Raw genomic sequence first — 14,597 nt, forward strand, 5'->3', positions numbered from 1 at the left:
TGTTACAGGTAATAAATCTTTCTCTACTTAATATAGGGGCTAGGATGTTGATAAGGAATCACACCACAGACTGCTGACATTAATGGAATGTCTTGTGACATACATCAGGGTCTTGCTGACCCACAGTTCCTGCTGCACACAGAAAATAGCCCCAGTCTGACCGTCTAAGGCCTAAAACTCCCCTGAAAAATCTAGTCTGGAGGTATGGCTCAAGTGTTAGAGGACTAGCTGAGCAAGCATTCTAAGCAAGACAAGCTGCTCTAAGCCCAAAAGCTAGTACTGGCAAAAACAAAAATAAAAGCTTGCAACTTTGATAAAGCTGGGGCACAGAAACTGCATTACCCATCTCTGAGACAACCGGCTTTCTTTTGTAAACATTTATTGTTACCATTTTTTTTTTTTTTTTTGCCAGTCCTGGGGCTTGGACTCAGGGCCTGAGCACTGTCCCTGGCTTCTTTTTGCTCAAGGCTAGCACTCTGCCACTTGAGCCACAGCGCCACTTCTGGCCATTTTCTGTATATGTGGTGCTGGGCAATTGAACCCAGGGCCTCATGCATATGAGGCAGGCACTCTTGCCACTAGGCCATATCCCCAGCCCCTATTGTTACCATTTTAATAACCTTTGCTACTATTTTCTTAAATTTTTTTTTTTTTTTTGCCAGTCCTGGGCCTTGGATTCAGGGCCTAAGCACTGTCCCTGGCTTCCTTTTGCTCAAGGCTAGCACTCTGCCACTTGAGCCACAGCGCCACTTCTGGCCGTTTTCTGTATATGTGGTGCTGGGGAATCGAACCCAGGGCCTCATGTATACGAGGCAAGCTCTCTTGCCACTAGGCCATATCCCCAGCCCTCTTAAATTTTTTTATTGTTATTGTAAAGGTGATATACAGAGGGGTTACAGTTACATAAGTCAGATGAAGAGGACATTTCTTTTTGGACAATGTTACCCTTACTCTCTTCCACTTTTTCCCTCCCATCCCAACCCAATTTTCAACATAGTGTCTAGTGAATACAATTACTCTTTGTTACTATTTTCACTACATTTCCAGTCTTACTGCAAATCTTCTCTTACAGGAAGTCAAGAACTGAGGACTGGGGGCTGGGACTATGGCCTAGTGGCAAGAGTGCTTGCCTCGTATACATGAAGCCCTAAGTTCGATTTCTCAGCACCACATATACAGAAAAGGCCAGAAATGGCACAGTGGCTCAAGTGGCAGAGTGCTAGCCTTGAGCAAAAAGAAGCCAGGGACAGTGCTCAGGCCCTGAGTTCAAGCCCCAGGACTGGCAAAGAAAAAAAAAAAAAGAACTGAGGACTCCAATTAAAACTCCCAGTAACATATGTTTCTGATCATGTTTATTTTTGGCTTTGTAGTTACCAAGATTTAAAACCACTTTATTCTGTCACAATTCTGCAATGATTATTGTTGGTGACTGTGTGAGCTACTCACAGAGAATTCATAAATTACAAAACTTGAAAAAATTATTTATTGGCAGTGCTGGGTTTGAAATCAAGGCCCCAAGGCCTAGAGTTGCTCAAGGCCAAATGGCTAACCTGGTGAACTTCCTGAGACCCTGTCTCATAAAAACAAAGCAAACAAACAACAAAAACCTAACCAACCAATCAAACCAACCTATATGCATGGGAGAGTGGAAAGAGACACACACAGAGGAAAGGGTAGAAGGGGAGGGAGAGAGAGACACACACATAGAGCTAGGAGATACTACTGATTCATAATTTTTCATGATGAATATTAAAAAACTTATTGTATGAAACCTTTTAAGGACAGTAAGCTAGATTAATATCAAGAGATTATCAACACATTATAAATATACTAAGAAGTCTCTCCTTAAGTGTCAAAAATGATGTGAATTTAATAGATTCAAATCAGAATACCTAGAAATATTTTAAATGATTTCTAACAAGATTCGAGGTTATACTTTTAGCCAGCTAGAAAACAGCTTGCTTCCTGCACAAAAAAGGAAGAGTATTTTTAGTGATCAGATGCCCCCCCCCCAAAAAAAGTGCTTGCCTACCATGCATGAAGCCCTGGGTTCGATTCCTCAGTACCACATACACAGAAAAAGCCAGAAGAAGGGGCTGGGGATATGGCCTAGTGGCAAGAGTGCTTGCCTCGCATACATGAAGCCATGGGTTTGATTCCTCAGCACCACATATATAAAGAATGGCCAAAAGTGGTGCTGTGGCTCAAGGGATAAAGTGCTAGTTTTGAGCAAAAAGAAGCCAGGGACAGTGCCCAGGCCCTGGCAGGACTGGCAAAAAATAATTTTTTTTCATTGGAAAATTATGGGACAAGATTTTAAGCCATCTTAAAATTAAAATCTTCAAGTTAAACAGCAAATTGCCTACAAGATTTAACATCAATTGATGAAAATTAAAAAAAATTACCACTACCTGTCTTTAGATGAGATGAGTTATACAACATTGAGATCAATACTTCCCCATTAACATTTAGGCTATATTTATCTAAAAAAAGTACAAATATATAAAGAAACATTATTAATGGTTAAATATGTAAACAAATGCATAAACTCATGAAAGAGACATTTATTTTGCTGTATCTGCCAAAGAATATGAGATTTAAAAATATTTCTATTACAAGACAATGTAATCTGTTAAGACTGTAAAAAATCTAGACTTACTGATATTTTATACTAATGTCTCACAGATTCCTTAGTTCCATATATAATAAAAATATAGTGCTCAATATTTCAAAGACTCTAAAAAGTATCATAGATATAGTATGCAGAAACATTAGGAATCTGAGCATAAATGCTGTGAATCACTATGGTTATGGAATTTGTAAAAGATAGTATTTTATGGTACTGGGGATGAGACTGATTGTAATATACTGTAAACACATGGGGAAACATAACAATGAAATCTGTCTCCTAGAACGAATGTAAATAAATTAAAAAAAAGCACCTCAACAGCAAAGGTGCTGAGTGTAGAAAACAAGTAAAAATAAAATGGCTACTGCATTTCTATTTTGTCATCAATATCACATAGGACATATGAGTAAATTAAATCTTAAGCTCCAAGGAAAAGGAAAGCTTATTTGTGAGCTGATTAGTCAGGTAAGAGAATCAGTTTTTATTTTTATTTGATAAGTAAAAATTGCAATTAAGTATACAACATGTACACATTGTGGAATGGGCTAAATCAAACTCTTTAACATATATATTACCTCATGTAGTTTTTTGTGTAATGAGAACACTTTAAATACATTATTTACAATTCTAAAGTATATGTCAATAACTGTAATCAGTGAGGTGCAGGTGGCTCATGCCTGTAATCCTAGCTACTCAGGTGGCTGAGCTCATGAGGATCGAGGTTCAAAGCCAGCCTGGGCAGAAAACTTGGTGAGACTCTTGCCTCCAATTAACCTCCAGAAACTGAAATGGTGCTGTGGCTCAAGTGGTAGAGCACTAGCCTTGAGCTGAAGAGCTCAGGGACAGTGCCCAGGCCCAGAATTCAAGCCCCCATGACTGACAATAAACAAACAAATAAAACTGTAATCACCATATATGCAATAGATGACTTGAACTTAAGTTTTCTTTCTTTCTTTTCTTTTTTTTGGCCCGTCCTGGGCCTTGGACTCAGGGCCTGAGCACTGTCCCTGGCTTCCTTTTGCTCAAGGCTAGCACTCTGCCACTTGAGCCACAGCGCCACTTCTGGCCAGGGCCTCATGTATACGAGGCAAGCTCTCTTGCCACTAGGCCATATCCCCAGCCCCTTAAGTTTTCTTTAAATTTGTCTTTGATCAACATCTTCCCAACTCCCACTCCCAGCCTCTGTAACCATCATTTTACAATGTGAATTCAACTTTTTAAAATTTTATATAAATGAGGTCATGAAATTTAAAACAACAAAAAAAAGCTCCTAGAGTGATTGTAATGTGCAGTTGGGTTGTAAACTATTGACGTAGGCAATAAAGGTCTTTGAAAGTCCTGTTAAGAATCTACCCTTGGGGCTGGGAATATGGCCTAGTGGCAAGAGTGCCTGCCTCCTATACATGAGGCCCTGGGTTTGATTCCTCAGCACCACATATACAGAAAATGGCCAGAAGTGGCGCTGTGGCTAAAGTGGCAGAGTGCTAGCCTTGAGCAAAAAAGAAGCCAGGAACAGTGCTCAGGCCCTGAGTTCACAGCCTAGGACTGGCCAAAAATAAATAAATAAATAAAAATAAAAAATCTACCCTTAAGCTGGATGTGGAGGTTCATTCACACACTGCAGTCCTAGCACTAAGGACACAGAATTACAAAGTAATCCCAGGTTGAGTTTGGCTCAGTGATACTTTGTCTCAAAACAAACAAACAAAACCAGGCACTAGTGGCTCACATCTGTAAATCCTTCCTACCCAAGAGGCTGAGATCTGAGGATCATGGTTCAAAGCCACCCTGCACAGAAAAGTCCATGAGTTTCATCCCCAACTACCTACCTAAAAGCTGAAAGTGGAGGTATGGCTCAAGCGGTAAATTTCCAGTCTTGAGTGAAAACAACTAAGCATGAGTTTGAGGCCCTGAGGGCAAGTCCCAGTACTGGCACGATTGAGAGAGAGAGAGGAGAGAGGAGAGAGAGAGAGAGGGAGGAGAGGGAGAGAGAGAGAGAGAGAGAGAGGAGAGAGAGAGAGTGTGTGTGTATGCATGTGACACTCTGTCTCTCAGATACACAAAAGCATAAAGGAAACTCCCATCTATCTTTAGTGCTGGGAATAGTGGTAAAATACTTTGTTAGCATTTTCCATTACCTCAGTTCCATCATCAGTAATCAAAACAGTAAACAAACAACAACAACCAAAAACAAGAGCTGGTGGCTCATGTGCAGGGGGCCCTGAGTCCACGCCCCACAACCAACAACAAAAAGTTAGCTAAGCTTGGGTGGCTCTTGTCTGTAATCCTATCTACTCCAAAGGCTCCATTGAGATCTGAGGATCCCTGTTTGAAGCCAGCTCAGGGTGGAAAAAGTATCCAAGACTCAACTCCAATTAACCACTCAAAACCAGGAAGTGGAGCTGTGGCTCCAAGTGGTATTGTACCAGAGTTCAAGCTCTAACACCAACAAACAAAATTGACCTTTAGCAATGTCAAAATCTAAGAGCCAGCTGCTCAATAAAAGGCAGGTAGAATGTCTAAGTTTCTTTTAGGAAGTTTTAAATGCTTCATTTCTTTTTCACTTTATGAAAATCTCTAAGGAGTATAAGTCAGGACAGCTTTCAGACATAAGTTTTCTAAAAATCACCACAAAAAAAAGTGAAAGGCCCTTAGAATTAACAGAAAGTATATGACATTTAAAAAATTCGGAGGCCTTTCTACTTTCACCAGCAATAGGCTGAGCTAATTGGAACTGGCAGTGGCAGGAGGTGATCTCTGAACATTTTAAGTGTGTGCTGGTACTGGGGCTTGAACTTGGGGGCCTTAGGATTTTGGATCAAGGCTGGTGCTCTGCCACTTGGGCCACAGCTCCACTTTAGGCTTTCAGCTGGTTAATCTGAGATAAGAGTCTCCTTAGAACTTCCCACCCTGGCTACAAACCATGATCTCAGCCTTCTGGGTAGTTAGGCTTATAGGCACAAACCTCGGGTGGCTGGCTGAACATATTTTTGTAAGCCATGATCTGCCAGTATGTTGCTGTTGTAACAAAAGCCAATAAATTATCAGATCCTGAGGCTGACAAGTTCTTAAGTTAGTTCATACAACAATTATTTTCTGATTACCTGCTGAATACCGGGTTGTATTGTAAGAGTTAAGATAAACAATAATGAGGTTTTCCTTCCCAGGGGCATAGAAATGGCATATGTGTACAAATAAAGTGGAAAGCCAGGTGCATACCTATAATCTCAGCTTTGGGGAGGCTAACATGGTATGACTGTGAGTAATGGACCAGCCTGAGCAATACAACAAGGCTCCATCCCCAAAACAAAGGAGGTGGTGATGATGAAGTGTTAGGTAAAACAGTCAGATGGTCTGAAACAAGGGCTGGACAATCATCTCAACTGAAAAGTCGGTGACATCAACTTAGACGCGTCAAAATTCTAAACGTCAAAGAAAATATCTGTAACTCTAGAAGGAACAGTACTCTTCAGTGAATTGCGTTCTGGGTGTGACCAACCTCACCAGAGTTTAATTGGGTATAATCTCAATTAAGGAAGCCTCTTATTTAACACCTTACACCTGGATCTTTTCTCAATATGAGAAAGATTAAACAGAGTGGAAAGTGATGTCTACTGAGAGTTGCCATCAACCACAAACATCATGAATTGCCTCATACAATTGGCTATTGCAGGAAGCAAGAACTGGCTTGGGGGAAAATGGATTTCGAATCGTCAAAACCTCATGGTAGAACTCATTGCCTAGAATTTCAACAGCAGAAGGACTTCGCCGACTGGAGCCCACCGCTAGGAATGGGCAAGTGGCCTCGGGCCAAGCTGAAACTTTCAGTGAACTTAATGATCCGTCAAGTGTGCTAAATGTTCAATGCGGGACTCGTGTCTGTTTTCCATAACCTCTACTCTAGTTATAACCGTTAAGGATCCCAGGCGGATCCTCTGACCTTAAAGTTTGGGGGTGGGGACTGGATAGGGGTTGAGAGGTGAAATGAAATCAGGCTTTCAAAAGAATACCTCCTGGTGCTGCCGTTTGGAGAGAGGCTTAAAACTGGTAAGGAGTCATTTCCCAGAAGGACGATCTGGTTCTCCCCCAGGGCCAAGGCAGATGACCACTTTACAATACGCTTGGGGGGAGGGGAGGAAAAGGAAATTCATTCTAGGGGTAAACACCAGCTCTTCAAGACCGTGTGCTAACAAAACTAGACGCCACTCTTCAACTAAGTTTCTAAGGCACGGATCCAGGCGGCCCACTCTGGCCTCACCGGAGTAAGAAGCAAAACTTTACGCCCCTCTCCAGGCGCCCCCGACCCTGGAACTCTCCGCGCTGATCAGGTTCCGCTCTTTTGGCGCCTCGAAGCCAGACGCGGGCAGGGCCCGAGCTAAGGTACGCGGCTCCTGTCTCCCCACGGCCTCCCCCTTGCCCCCCAGCCGTCAGTACCTGTCCAGCATCTGCTGTAGGGCTTGGTCCGTCATCTTCTGCGGAGCCGGCGCGCTCGGCCAGGCCCAGGGACAATAGCACTGAGAGGCGGCGGGGTAGGCCTCAGTCCCGCGGCAGCCACGAACCCGTCACCCAGCCTCCCGGAGCGGCTCCGCGAGGCCGGCGGCTGCGGTGCGCGGCCAGCGGGCGTCCAGAGGAGGCGGTGGGGAAAGAGGAGGAGGAGCCTGGGCCGGGGAGGCGGCGATCGCGGCCCGGGTTCCTGCCCGTCGGCCCGGGGTTCCGGTCCATGGACCGCAGGCGCCAAGTAGCTGCCGGCGGAGGAGCTACCTCTGTGAGGTAAGAGTCACCGCCTCCGTGCGCGCCGGGGTCACGACGCAGGGCGGCCCCAGAGCAGCCTGGGAGATGTAGTCCTCGGACCGTCCCCGTTGAGAGGCTGCACAGCCCGCCGGGACCACCGCCGCCGCCGCGCCCGCCGCCGCCGCCCGGACGGCGCCCTCCGTTTTCCTTCCTCCAGGGGGAAAATAATGTCCTTCGGGCCGCTTTCCGGGAAGCAGCAGGATGTGCCGCTCCTCTGACAGTAGGAACAAGGTCAGTCCTCCCTATCTGGGTTCGCGAGTCCTCAGTAATTGCTCTCAGGTGGGACCGAGCCAGGTGAGGGGTGGAAGCTGAAGGACCATTTCTGGGCCCGGTCCGCAGCCCCGGCAGTGGCGTCGGTGAGAAGGTCCCCCACCCCCGGCCCCCCGCACTGCATCCAGCCTGTGTCCCACGTCAGAGCCCATTTGGGGTGTTGTGGGGTGGGGTGTTACACAACCCCTGCAAGGGTTCGAATGCTTTAGGGCGTGACGAGGGGCCCGGCTGGGCTAAGGGGCTGCCGGGACCCGGCTGTGTCCACCTGTGTCTCAGGGTGTGCTTGGAGACGGGGGTCGGGGACACGCATTGGCTTCCTCAGTGTGCCATCAAGGGGCTTTGGGGGTCTGGCTGGCTGACCACCTCCAAACAGAACGTGTCGGTGAATAAACAGCTCCTGCCGCACCAGCTGTGTGTTGTCATAGGGGTGTGTGTGTGTGTGTGTGTTCGTGCTTTTTTCTGCAGTGATCGCTGATCCATTCCTGGTCTCCTTGACACCTCCAAGCAGGTGCATGGGGCTGGCGGTCCGGAGTGTGTGTGTGTGTGGGGGGGGTGTTTCCAGATCACTGCTGGGGCAGGAAAGAGCTGTGGATTAAAAGCAGATGCTTATTTCGGACGACCTGTGGCGTTCTCTAATGCTGGCAGTGATTTGATAGAATGTTTGGTCTTTTCCCCATTATTATGTGTTTTATTATTTTTTATTGTATTTTTTCTTTGTGAAAAACCTACAAGCAGAATTCATAAATAGAGTTCCTAGCAAAAGCCAAGAAATGATAAAGCGATTGTCTAATTTCTGATGCATGGTGTTTGGTTTTTCTAGAAATGAAAATATTTTCAAAATTCTTTTTTAATGTAGTGCCTAATTCTCTGTTCAAAGTTTGCTCTCTGAATGTATTTGAATGAGCATATATATTGTCAAGGTAAATAAGTAAAATTAAATGACATCAGATTTGGCTACTAGTTTTCAGAATATGATTTTGTGAAGGACTTTAGGGTATTATAGTTTCACTTTTTTTCTTATGAGAAACTAGAAGGGAAGGAAAGTGAGCATTTAATTTAGTGAGAGTATCCAATACTTATTTTTTGTAATTTATTTATTAATTAAACAAATTTTTTGACAAGGTGTTGTGCAAAAGGGTACAGTTACATAGTAGGGCAGTGTGTATATTTCTTGTGATATCTTACTCCTTGTTCCAATACTTATTTTTGCTGTGTGTATTATGGAAGCCTTTCACTATTATGTTTTTATCTCTTCTTAGACATTCTGCCTAAAAACACCATTTTATCCTATACATTGATTAGATTAGCATACACCCTGTCTAGTTTTATGATTTACACTATAGGGAATTCTCATCACAGAATTTTTATTTGACCTTAAATTAGAAAACATGATGCAGGGGCTGGGAGTGTGGCCTAGTGGCAGAGTGCTTGCCTCATAGACCTGAAGCCCTGGGTTCTATTCCTCAGTACCACATATAGAAAAAGGCAGAGGTGGCGCTGTGGCTCAAGTGGTAGAATGCTAGCCTTGAGCACAAAGAAGCCAGGGATAGTGCTCAAGCCCTGAGTTCAAGTCCTAGGACTGGCAAAAGGAGGAGGAGGAGGAGGAAGAAGAAGAAGAAAACATGATGCAGTTCTATTGATAGCAAAGCCTTGTGCAAATTGATTTTCCTGTATTAAGAAATGAAGTTTCTATTTACAATTTTATAAAAGTCATTTCCCTGGCTGTTTGAAAAACTCTTTGAAGTAGAGCAGAAATTCTATTTATTGGGAAGAAGCAGGAGTGGTAGCTTAGTAGAGTGCTTACCTTACTGTACACAGCCCTCAAATTTGCTCCTCAGCACTATGAACAAAAGTTTCTGGGGCTGGGAATATGGCCTAGTGGCAAGAGTGCTTGCCTCGTATACATGAAGCCCCGGGTTCGATTCCTCAGCACCACATATATATAAAATGGCCAGAAGTAGCGCTGTGGCTCAAGTGGCAGAGTGCTAGCCTTGAGCAAGAAGAAGCCAGGGACAGTGCGCAGGCCCTGAGCTCAAGCCCCAAGACTGGTTAAAAAAAAAAAAAAAAAGTTTCTGAGCTAAACACCAATAGTTTACACCTATAATCCTAGCTACTCAGGAAGCTGACATCTGAGGATCATGGCTAGAAGCCAGCTAGGTCATTAAAATCTTCAAGATTCTATTTCTAATTAATCAGTAAAAATGTTGGCGTTTAGGTATGGCATAAGTTGCAGAATGCCAATCATGAGTGAAAAAACTGAGAGCACTAGGCCCTGAGTTCAAGCTGGGAGTGGCACACAAAAATTTTGCCGTTACTTAAGGGGGATTAGCCCCTGATGGAATAATTGCACATTTAAGTATCTTCCAAGAGAAGTCAAAACATACATTGTCTACACAAATATTTGTTTGTAAATGTTCATACCAGCATTATTCCTAACAGCTCAAAGTAGAAACAGCCCTAATAATTAAAAGAACAAACTACATGTGTTATATACCCAGACAGTACAGTATTATTAGGCTATAACTGGAATGAAGTTTTGATTTTTGCTGTAACAGAAAAGTCATAAAAATGTATTAAGGATAACAAACCACTCATAAAGACCACATACTAAGTAATTCCATTTGTATGAAATGTCAAAAGCGGGCCAATCCACAGAAACTAAAAGTAGATTAATGGTTGCATAGAGGAATTGGAGAGAATTGGACAGTGACTAGTGAGTATGAATTTCCTTTTAGGGGTGCTGAAAAGGTTCTAGAATTAGATCATAGTGTTGTTTACATAGTTTTGTACATTGCATCATAATTGAAGATAAAGAAAAATGAGATTTAGGTCATGTTGGGACAGCTCTGTAACTTAAATAAAAAACAGTTACACAGGGCTGGGGATATGGCCTACTGGTAAAGTGCTCACCTCGTGTACATGCAGCCCTGGGTTTGATTCCTCAGCACCACATATATGTATAAAAAGCTGGAAGAGGCGCTGTGGCTCAAGTGGCAGAGTGCTAGCCTTGAGCAAAAAGAAGCCAGGGACAGTGCGAAGGCCCTGAGTTCAAGTCCCAGGACTGGCAACAAAAACAAAACCAAACAAATAAAAACGTTACACATTTTAAATAAAGGAGCTGAGCATCATGATGCATGTTTATAAACCCAGCACTCAAGATGATAATGCAGAAGGCTGTGAATTTGAGACCAGACTGAGCTACATAGTCAAGGATATACTGTCTCCCCACAAAAATAATAGGTGAATGTTGTTCATTGGCTGATACCTGTAGTCCCAGCTATAAGCAGGGGGATTTCTTTTTTCCTTTGGATGCCAGTCCTAGGGCTTGAACTCAGGGCCTGGGTGTTGTCCCTGACTTTCTTTTTCTCAAGGCTAGCGCTCTGCCATTTGAGCCACAGCACCACTTCTGGCTTTTTCTGAGTATTTATTGGAGATAAGAGTCTCATGTACTTTTCTGCCCAAGCTGACTTAGAACCATAATCCTCAGATCTCAGCCTCCTGAGTCACTAGGATTGCAGGCGTGAGCCACCAGCACCTAGCAGCAGGAGGATTTATTTTATTTTATTTTTTAACAGGTTAGTGGATAGCCCTTTATTTTTCTCCTTTTTCACTTCCTGGCCACAAGGTGGATAATTTTGCTCTATCACATTCTTCTACCATGAAGTGCTAACATAAGCCCAAACCAATCATGGACTGAAACCTTTGAATTCACAAGCCGAAATAAATCTATGTTCTTTTTTCTTTTCTTTCCTTTTTTTCTGTTTCTAATACATTGCCTTTTTATTGGAATTAAGTAACTACATATATTTCACAGTACACATTTTAACCTTCACATTGACAAAAATCATCATTCTACTCTACAAAGCTTATGAACTCTAACAATAAGACCATTTCTTCCATATTGGGTGATATGTACATTTCTTTCCTTTTGTTTAGCATCATCTGTTCCCTCTTTCCCTCTCATCCCCTAACTCCCATTACCACCCCTGAGTTGCTTAGTTCACTTTCATCAATGTCCAATGTAGTTGATGGGCCCCTCTGTTGTATTTTTTTTACCCACTTTCCACTCATATGTGCCCTCCTCCCAGATTCCCTCACATACATGTATATGTGCATACTCCATATATGAGGTAAAGAAAATAGAGTCATCTAAAAATAATAAGACAATTTCAGAAGAGGTCCTTTGTTTCTTTATCATTGGGATTCTTTTCAGTCTGTAAGTTATTTTATGTACATGTGAGGAGGTGCTTAGGTCTTACTATTTGGTGCTTTTCTCCCTAGACTGTCCTCTTTGGGTATCACTGTATCTTGAATCCTGTTTACTTTGTTATATTTTGTGTTTTAAATCTAACACTCGCGTATCTGGGAGACCATGGACTATATATCTCTGTTCTTGGCTTATCTCGCTCAACGTTATTTGTTCTAGTTCCATCCATTTCCCTGGGAATGCCATTATTTTATCCTTTCTAATGGCTATGTAGAATTTCATTGTATACAAGTACCACATTTTTTGGATCCATTCATCTGTAATGGGGCTTCTGGGGTGTTTCCATATCTTGGCTATTGTGCAGCAATGAACATGGAAGTGCAGGTGTCCTAGTCATATCCTGGTTCCTGTTGCTCAGGGTAGATGCTTAGGAGTGGTATGGCTGGGTGGTAGAGTATGTCTATGTTTAGTTTTTTGAGGAACCTCCAGGCTGCTTTCCAGAGTGGTTGTACTAGTTTACATTCCCACCAGCAGTGTTGTAGGGTTCCTCTTTTGCAGGAGGATTTCTTGAGTACAGAGTTTGAGCACAGCCTGAACATTATGGCAAGATCTTGTTTCAACCATAAATAAAACAAGTAAATTTTATTTATCAAATAACATTTCAGTAAAGTTGCTAAAAAGAGTAATTAGACCATATCATCTAAAGAGGAATAGATAAATGTAACTGAGAATTCTTTATTGTCAAGACTTGCTTTCTTATTAGTATGGATAAAACTCATGATTGATAAAATTTATGAAATAAATTAATCATCGCATTTGAAATGAATGACACGGGTTACCAGAATTCCATATTGTCTGCTGTCTTCATTTTCTATGGCTCTTGAATTTTTCAGTAAGACTCAAGATAGTTGGAATTGAAATTTATTTTTTTATTTTGAAGGGGGAAAAATTGTGTGTGTGTGTGTGTGAGTGTGTATGTTGTGCTGCATATATGTATGTGTAACTCTGGGCCTTGTGGTTTTGCTTGGCTTTTTCACTCAAGACTGGTATTATACCCATCCACTTCCAAAAGCAGCCTAATTGGGAAGGAGTGGGGGGGAGAAATTTGAGAAAATAAGTGAGGGGGGTAACACTGTTCAAAAATAAATGTACTCATTACCTAACTTATGTAACTGTAATCCTTTTGTACATTACCTTTACAATAAAATTCAAATTAGAAAAAAACAGCTTAGGGCTTGGAATGTGGCTCAGTGGTAGAGTGCTTGCCTAGCATGCATGAAGCCCTGGGTTCTATTCCTTAGGACCACATAAACAGAAAAAGCCAGAAGTGGCACTGTGGCTCAAGTGGTAGAGTGCTAGTTTTGAGCCTAGAGAGGTTCAGGGACAGAGCCCAAGCCCTGAGTTCAAGCCCCAGGACTGGGAAAAAAAAACAAACAAAAACAACAACAACAACAAAAAACAGCTTCATTACTTAGAACTTAGTAAACCAAAGAGTGAAATGTACTACCACATTTTATATAGGGATTAAAGTTTACAGTAAAAGACAGCCCATCTAGGGAGTCAGAAAGCCAATAGCCAAAGAGCGATTTTCCTCAGAGATATTTTGAATAGAAATTAATGTCCTAAAAGTAAAGACTACTAATTTCAGGGGACAAGAACAAGAATAATATGGGCTGGGAAAAGGACTAGTGGTAAAGTGCTTGCCTCGTATACATGAAGCCCTGGGTTCAATTCCTCAGCACCACATATATAGAAAAAGCTGGAAGTGGCGCTGTGGCTCAAGTGGTAGAGTGCTAGCCTTGAGCAAAAATAAACCAGGGACAGTGCTCAGGCCCTGAGTCCAAGTCCCAGAACTGGCAAAAAAAAAGAACAGGAATAACAAGGCTGTTTTAACCTGAAGAGTTATTTATTTTAAGATTTCTGGCAGTACTGTGAATTGAACGAAGAGCCTACTTCATGTAAGATAGGCAGACTTCTCACTTGAGCCATGCTTCCAACCCCTTTATGCATCAGTTATTTTTGAAGTAGGGTCTTGCTTTATGTTTATCTCAGCATGAGATATGATCCTCTTATTTGTGCTTCCCTCATTGCTGGGGATGACAGACATGAAGTATTGCATTTAGCCATTGAGTGAGATGGAGTTTCTAGAACCTTTATGCCCAGACTGGCCATCTTGAACTGTGATTCCCTCCATCTCTGCTTCCCAGCTAGCTAGGATTACTGACTTAAGACATTGAAATGCTTTTTGACAGAAATACTTTGGTTCTGTAATAGATTTTGAAATTCTTGATTATGAACTATTCTAAATATGTCAAGAAACCTAAAATAATGTATTACCTTAATCTTCCTCCATCATACTTGTTTTGAAATGACTACCAAAAAGGGCCCTGAAGGTATTTCATAGAGAAATATGTTAAGGTGCTTCAAGGAAACTGTCAATTACCACATTCAGTGATAAACTGCAGGCTGCATTATCATTATAGGCTACGGAAAGTTCATTAATTTCTTTAGCAGATGTTCCCAGAGAATTTATGACCTGTATGGGTACTTTAGTAGCAAATTTAAACTTCAGTGACCCTTTAAGAAACCTGAAAATGTTTGTATTTTGAAAAATAAAACAAGTTACTAAACTATGAAACAATGATAGTATGGCAGGATATGAGGAAATATCAAATGAATGACCGAGAAACACAAAGGGAT

The 14,597-nt window shown here is 42.2% G+C and overlaps 2 protein-coding genes across 2 annotated transcripts in view; one reads left to right on the plus strand and one right to left on the minus strand.

Annotated features, from left to right (window-relative positions):
- The window catches only part of Marchf5 (membrane associated ring-CH-type finger 5), a 35,655-nt gene extending 28,264 nt beyond the window's left edge, over nucleotides 1–7,391 (minus strand). The window contains exon 1 of the mRNA XM_048338708.1: nucleotides 7,064–7,391. Coding sequence (XP_048194665.1) covers nucleotides 7,064–7,098 — 35 coding nt within the window. The 5' untranslated portion in view covers nucleotides 7,099–7,391. The remainder of the gene's footprint in view (nucleotides 1–7,063) is intronic.
- A 137-nt stretch (nucleotides 7,392–7,528) lies between these two features.
- Cpeb3 (cytoplasmic polyadenylation element binding protein 3) overlaps nucleotides 7,529–14,597 on the plus strand; it is a 189,075-nt gene continuing 182,006 nt past the window's right edge. The window contains exon 1 of the mRNA XM_048338707.1: nucleotides 7,529–7,651. The gene's annotated coding sequence lies outside the window, so the exon portion shown is untranslated. The remainder of the gene's footprint in view (nucleotides 7,652–14,597) is intronic.

The sequence above is a fragment of the Perognathus longimembris genome, chromosome 2 (assembly GCF_023159225.1).
Source record: "Perognathus longimembris pacificus isolate PPM17 chromosome 2, ASM2315922v1, whole genome shotgun sequence".
NCBI classification, from domain to species: Eukaryota; Metazoa; Chordata; class Mammalia; order Rodentia; family Heteromyidae; genus Perognathus; species Perognathus longimembris.